General features: G+C 41.1%; 1 protein-coding gene across 1 annotated transcript; it reads left to right on the forward strand.

The window, feature by feature from the left end:
* Positions 1–5071: 5071 nt before the first annotated feature.
* On the forward strand, positions 5072–6431 carry ier3 (immediate early response 3). The gene has a single exon (XM_079251984.1). It carries the CDS (start codon positions 5689–5691, stop codon positions 6268–6270), a length of 582 nt encoding a protein of 193 aa, XP_079108110.1. The 5' UTR covers positions 5072–5688; the 3' UTR covers positions 6271–6431.
* The last annotated feature ends 1006 nt before the right edge of the window (positions 6432–7437 follow it).

Here is a 7437-nt window from a genome sequence, read left to right on the forward strand (position 1 = left end):
ACTGACACATGATTCTGTGATATCTCGAACCAGCTCGTGTTTGAAGTATCTGGGACACTTCTTTCCTGCATCACGTCACATTTCAGCCATTGTTGCTGTTGGCGAGTATCACTTCAGGCGGTTGAGACAATGATTCACTGCACTGCCTGCCAGATTTGGTAAGGTGGCTGCAGCAGACTGTGAGAAAGCATGTCACAGAGACCTTCCACATCACCAACCAGACTGCCAGCCAAGTTTCCCACTGCTGTCTGGGTTTCAGCCTTGAACTGCTTCATTCTCTGGACCGTCCACTCACAGGACAAACCATTCCATTATAACCTTTTGGGGTCTTTGTTGGGTCTAAGTTTGGGAGCAGTGATTTAAGTGGACATGTCAGGGAGTCTTCCCATCAGGTGTATAAATAGGTCCATGATGTAATGCTGATGGCATCTCTTCTGCATTTCATGCTTCAGATATTTTACATTCTTCCAGCTTCAGCTGATGGAAGAATGGTGAGGGCAGAAAATGCTCTTGGCATGTGAATCACGCAGCAAGTTTCACTTCTGAAGTCAGCCAAACACAAAAAGATGCCACTATACTTCCATCCGGAAGACAAAACAATCCGTGGAAGGTCTAAATGTTGCCTAGATTCCCTGGAAGCTCATGCTGCTGCACGGCGTCTGGTTGGGCACCATGAGACGGGAACAAGCAGCTCAGATTTCAGTCTGCAAACAGGCAACTGATGGGAATCTGGGATGATTAGCTGGTACGGTGTGCTTCCAGGTGTTTTCCTGTCCTCCTGCTGGTAGCGTGGGCAGCCGTCTCTACTGAATGGAAACTTGTTGGTGATGGTTGGAAAGCATTTAGCTGTTTTTTCAGCAGAAATGTTCCAGCAGCATGTTTTCTGAAAAGATTTAACATGAATGTTTCCATGAAATGATGTCATGAGGATTAAAAGATTCATGTTGAACCAGCTCAACAGGAAAATTCTGCAGCATGCTCAAAAGGTCCCACATTGAAGAAGACTATTCCACTGAAACCCTACGTCAAACTAAAACTGTTTGTGGAATTCAACTTAACTTTATTTATAAGCTATTTGAAACAACCACCGTTGAAACAAAGTGCTGGGCATATTTAAACAAAGCAATACAAGAAATAAAAACAGGGAAATAATATAATAAAATATTTCTTTGATGTTTCCAAAAACAGTTTAAAACCAATTTTATAAGAATAAACCATGGACTGTGTATAAAAGATAGACGAAGCCTCTGTGACGTCACCTGTAGGTTTCTGAAGAGCTGGTTCCTCCTGTCATGTTCTTGTCCTGAGGTTCTGGTCTCGGTTTCTTGTTTTGTATCTTAGTTCTGGTTTCCTGTTTTAGTTAGTCAATTTCCTGGTTTCCTGATGTCTAGTTTCCTGTTTTGCTTTCCTGTTCATTAGCTGACCTGGACTCATCATTCCACCTGTGTCTTGTCATGAGTGTATGTGTGTGTGTGTGTGTGTGTGTGTATACTGCATGGTTTCTGCTCCTAGTCGCTGGATCATTGGGTTAACTCCCCGTGTTAGATCAGTTTTCCCTGCATTGGCTTAGTTCCTTGTGTTGATTCTGTTCCTGGTGTTAGTTCTGACTTCCACCATTTCCTGGACTAAAACCCTCTTAGTTCTGCAACTCCCGCTTCCTTCTCCTGCTTTTGGGTCCACGCCTCCGCCGCCACCATTATGACACCTACCATCGCCAACTTAGCAGCGTCACGCATTCCGTCTCTCCTGGAAAATACAAAAGTGGGGAAAGAAGAGCTGAGAGGGGTATTGTGTGCATCAAGGTGGATGTAAACATGTTTATTTATTCTGTAAACATGTTTATTTATTCAGCTGTAAACATGTTTATTTACTCTGTAAACATGTTTATTTATTCAGCTGTAAACATGTTTATTCTGTAAACATGTTTATTCCTGCTGTAAACATGTTTATTCCTACTGTAAACATGTTTATTCCTACTGTAAACATGTTTATTTCTGCTGTAAACATGTTTATTCCTACTGTAAACATGTTTATTCCTGCTGTAAACATGTTTATTTCTGCTGTAAACATGTTTATTCCTACTGTAAACATGTTTATTCCTGCTGTAAACATGTTTATTCCTACTGTAAACATGTTTATTCCTGCTGTAAACATGTTTATTCCTGCTGTAAACATGTTTATTCCCTCTGTAAACATGTTTATTTCTGCTGTAAACATGTTTATTCCTACTGTAAACATGTTTATTCCTGCTGTAAACATGTTTATTCCTACTGTAAACATGTTTATTCCTGCTGTAAACATGTTTATTCCTGCTGTAAACATGTTTATTCCTACTGTAAACATGTTTATTCCTGCTGTAAACATGTTTATTCCTGCTGTAAACATGTTTATTCCTACTGTAAACATGTTTATTCCTACTGTAAACATGTTTATTCCTGCTGTAAACATGTTATCCCAGCACTGTACTTCTGATGGAGAAACCCAGAAAACAGATTTAAAGCTTTTTTCTGCATCTTCATCAACCTTTTTTCTTCACATGAACCTTGGAGGTAAAAAAAAGGGACATTGTTTTCTCAGTTTTCACAACTTCTGCTTCCTTCCTTATTATTACTCCATTCTTGTGCAAAAACGTAGACACTTCAGCTGATTACATCACGGCAACAGATGGCCTCACATGGATTATACTGAAACCAGAACCTCCAGCCTCTCCACTGTGATCCCATTCGTATCTCATACGACAGACACGTGACCAGCGCCACAATTTCCCCTCAAACCTTTTCCTTCAGAGATGTATGGTAGGAAAACACCTGCCATACATTTCTTCACATGCACATGACAGCATTTCCAGCTGCAGTAGAGCTGTTTATCCTCTAGGAGGCAGAATCGTGTCAAAACAACAGTCTCAGATGAGGCAGAAGAAAAGCGAGGCTGAAGCAGGCAGAGAACCGGTTTCAGCCTGATCTGGTTTCTGAGGAGTGAAAACTCACCAGACAGCTGGGAAGTTTCCTGGAAAGATTTCTGCAGAAAGCTGGCAGTTCGGCTGCAAGCTGCTGCTAAACTTTATCAGCAGCAGAGAATCAACATGAACCTGTTGTCTTTCAGCTACTCTTTAGATTAAGGACAGAAAAAGTCAGCGGGCAAAATGAACGAGGTGTGTGTGTGTGTGTGTTTCTCTGTTTTACATTTCATTTTTCTCAGTCTGACACAGGAAAGTCCCATCCCCTCACCCAGACCTTAAACGTCTCATTAAGATCCCAGCTCAGGTTTCACGTTCAGCTAAACTGGTCTCCAGTGAGTAGACTGAACTGGACTAGACTGGACTGGATTGGACCAGGACCGGCGTTGCCCACCTTTGCAACAGCATGTCTAATAGTAATTAAATACTTATTAAAATACGGCATAAACCCAAAATGAGTCTAAATATGACAGAACGCCACTTTAATTCATGGTTTTACTCTCCGTGTGTATCTACTCAGTGTTTAATGTAATAAAATCATTTGTCACCAGCACTGATAGAACTGATGTGGGTTCCTGAGGAACTCCCTGACCAGACGGGACACTCCGGCTGGCTGGTTCTGGCCCAGAACTGCATGTTTGACACCCCTGATCTGAACTCTATCCTCAAACAGAACTGTACATCAGTGGAAAACCACTTTACTCACACACACACACACAGTTTGCTCCTGCCAGTCTGTAACATCCTGTGACTTCATGGCAGTGACCGTTGACTGGGACGTGTGGAAATCCCTCTTCATCCTCCTCGTTTAGAAGAGACAGTAAGATGTACACTCGTGTGTGTATATTATGCTTCAGTTTAATAAGTTTCAGCTAAAATGCCTGAACAGGAGACATGATGCACACAGAAAGAAACGATGTAGTTTATCCTCCACTGACATGGAGCTTCATTTAAAGAGCCGTCCTTGTTTTCTTTTCAGGCAGAAACACGGAGTGCCTACAGGATGAACGGACGGCAACATTTTACCACCAGATGCTGGTTTTATCCTCTTTCTGATGTTTCTGCTCCGTCTTACCTGTTGTTACATCATTTATCATATCATATCATATCATATATCATATATCATATCATATCATATATCATATCATATATCATATCATATCATATATCATATATCATATCATATCATATATCATATCATATATCATATCATATCATATCATATATCATATAATATATATATCATATATCATATCATATCATATATCATACATCACATCACATCATATATCATATCATATATCATATATATCATATCATATATCATATATCATATCATATATCATATCATATATCATATATATCATATATATCATATCATATATCATATATCATATCATATATCATATCATATCATATATCATACATCACATCACATCATATCATATATCATATATCATATATATCATATCATATATCATATATCATATCATATATCATATATATCATATATATCATATCATATCATATCATATATCATATCATATAATATCATATATATCATATATCATATCATATCATATATCATATCATATCATATATCATACATCACATCACATCATATCATATCATATATCATATATATCATATATCATATCATATCATATATCATATCATATCATATATCATATCATATCATATCATATCATATATCATATCATATATCATATATCATATCATATCATATCATATATCATACATCATATCATATATCATATCATATCATATATCATATCATATATCATATCATATCATATATCATATATCATATCATATATCATATCATATATCATATATCATATATCATATATCATATCATATCATATATCATATCATATCATATATCATATCATATCATATATCATATCATATATCATATCATATCATATCATATATCATATCATATCATATATCATATCATATCGTATTGCAGTTACTCTCAGATAAATCATTTTCATTGCAACTTGACCAAATAAAATTGTGACTTTAAACTTATTGATCACTTTGACCAGCTTGTCGTCACATTTGTACTGAATCCTTTTTCTTTTTACTGGAGCTTCAGGTCATAGTTTTAGCTTCTAATGAGCCTTTCTGGATAACATGAATATAGTGACATACGTTTTCTACACTATAGCTAAACATTTTGATGGAAGTTTCCAGAAGAATCAGTCTGTTTGAACAGTAAACGGGCCTCTGTGGGTTTTTATGCGTAACTGGAACTTTATATCACATGAACATGTGAAAGTGACATTATTACAACAAACAACATGGCGACGTGGCCAGGGAGAGGGAAAAGTACTGAAGGATGTCTGACTTTACGAGTCATGAGGATTTAAATCGCCTAATGTCGCTGTAAATGTTTATGTCTTTCCACTCTTCTCTGGGAGAATTTCTTCAGGTTTCCCCTCAGTTGGAGGAGAAACTGATGAAATGAGGATGAAGTAACCGAAGCCACTGAGTCACCTTGCTGAACAGCGAGTCGGAGTAAAGCAGCCACTAAAGGCAAGTTTCAGGTTCTGCTTACTTGTGCAATCAGGCCCGGCAGGGAGTGGCTTCGGCAGGGGCGTTTCCTGCAGAAACCACCTGGAGATGAGACATAAAACCCTGAACGCAGCGGCGCTCCGACATATCTGGCTTCCTACAGCTCCCACAAGGAAGACAAACCTAAAACCATGTTCAGCCGATCAGACAGCCTGACAATGACCGTCCAGCAGGAGAGATTCGCCTTGTCCGGAGTGGCGACCCGCAGCACGGAGCCCGAGGTCTTCACCTTCGAGCGGATCCCGGCTCCAGCCACCGCCGTGCGCTCCTACGTTCCGATCCGCGCCAAGAAGCGCTGCACGCGGGTCATGTACCCCGCCAAGGTCCGCATGCACCTCCCGCCCCCAGAGAGAAGCCAGGCCAAGCGCTGGCTGCTCATCCTGTGCCTGGTGGTCCTCTGGCAGATCTACATCGAGGATCCGTGCACCGACGCCCCGCTGGGGAGCGCGGATTGCGCCCTCAGCGACTACCAGAGCTTCTCCTTCCCGTCAGTGGAGGATCAGGCCCGGCAGCTGCCAGACCTCTGCCCCGCCAGCTCAGAGTTACTCTCAGCCACACCGAGCAGCTGTGAGGAGGCAGAGCAGATCATCCCGGACGCCTCCTGCTTGCGTCCCGCGCAGGACACCGACACCGGCCACTCCTTTGAGCAGAGCGCCGGGAAAAGCTACATGGTGGCCCTGCTGGTCTACCACAGACTGGGCAACGACAACTAAAGCTCCGGGTATGGTTTAACCCCAAACTGCCTTTGTCCTGGTCTCCGGGACTACACGAGGCGAGCTGGAGGAGATCCCGAGCAGCTCCAGAGAAGAACGGTGCGTTCTGCAAGGCGCAGCCGGGGAGGGAGCTCCATGCGCCGGCCTGTCGCTGCCGCAAGTCCCCCTCACAGCGGGGGGGGGGGGGGGGGGGGGGGGGGGGTCTGGAAAGGGGACATCATGAGGAGGAATAACTGTGAACACTAAAAGACTGAAACTGGAAGAAGACTTGAACTGATGTGTGTGATTTACACAAAGACTGAGGAAAACTACTCATGTGTGAAACTGACAACCTTTACATGTTTTGTTTAGTTATTTATTCTATTTGCTATTTATTAAATAATAATAATTTAATAAAAAAAATATTGAAAAGAAGTTCTTTGTTCTGCCTCCTGATTGAAGTGTTGTCTGTGTCATATTGAGGATTATTATTTTATGACAAACTGCAAAAAAACCCATTTTTCTTCAGGAATCAGGCTGAATTCTCCCAGTTTCTGCAAATGGGTTCATTTCTCAAGAATTTTTTTTTTTTTTTTTTATCTACAGACATCTGTGAGCTTTATACAAGAATACCTTGCAGGGCATTCAGTTAGGGGTAATTATATTATTTCACACTGGAAATTAGATTTTAATGAAAAGAAAATCCATTTGTTCAAATGCAAACGCAACCATGAAATATATTTCCTTCCCTTCATGTGAGTTCAGAGTGTTGCTGTTTCCAAGGCAAAGCAGATTTATTATGATTGCATGCATGTTTTGTCTTTAAATAGAGAAGAGCTGAGTCTGCAGACTTTCTCTCATGTTTCCAGTCTGGTCTGTGGGATCTGATGGGCTGAGTCATGAGACTGGAGCTGCTACAGCAGAACGTTACATCACCGAGCGTCTGATGAGTCGCAGCATCCTGCAGACGACGCTTCTCTGATAATATTCTTATAATGATCAATATGCAGCAACTCATCTCTCAGGCATGACATCATGGGATGAGAGGATCACTGGCTCTGAGGTCTGACATCACCTCAGGGCTTCTAGGAGCGCCCTCATGTTGATGGTTTCCATGGAGACATAATGATCATCACCGTGTCACCGATGGTTAATACAAGAGGCATGACACGGTGGAGGTGACAAGGT

The sequence above is a fragment of the Telmatherina bonti genome, assembly GCF_933228915.1.
Source record: "Telmatherina bonti genome assembly, chromosome: 13".
Lineage (NCBI taxonomy): Eukaryota > Metazoa > Chordata > Actinopteri > Atheriniformes > Telmatherinidae > Telmatherina > Telmatherina bonti.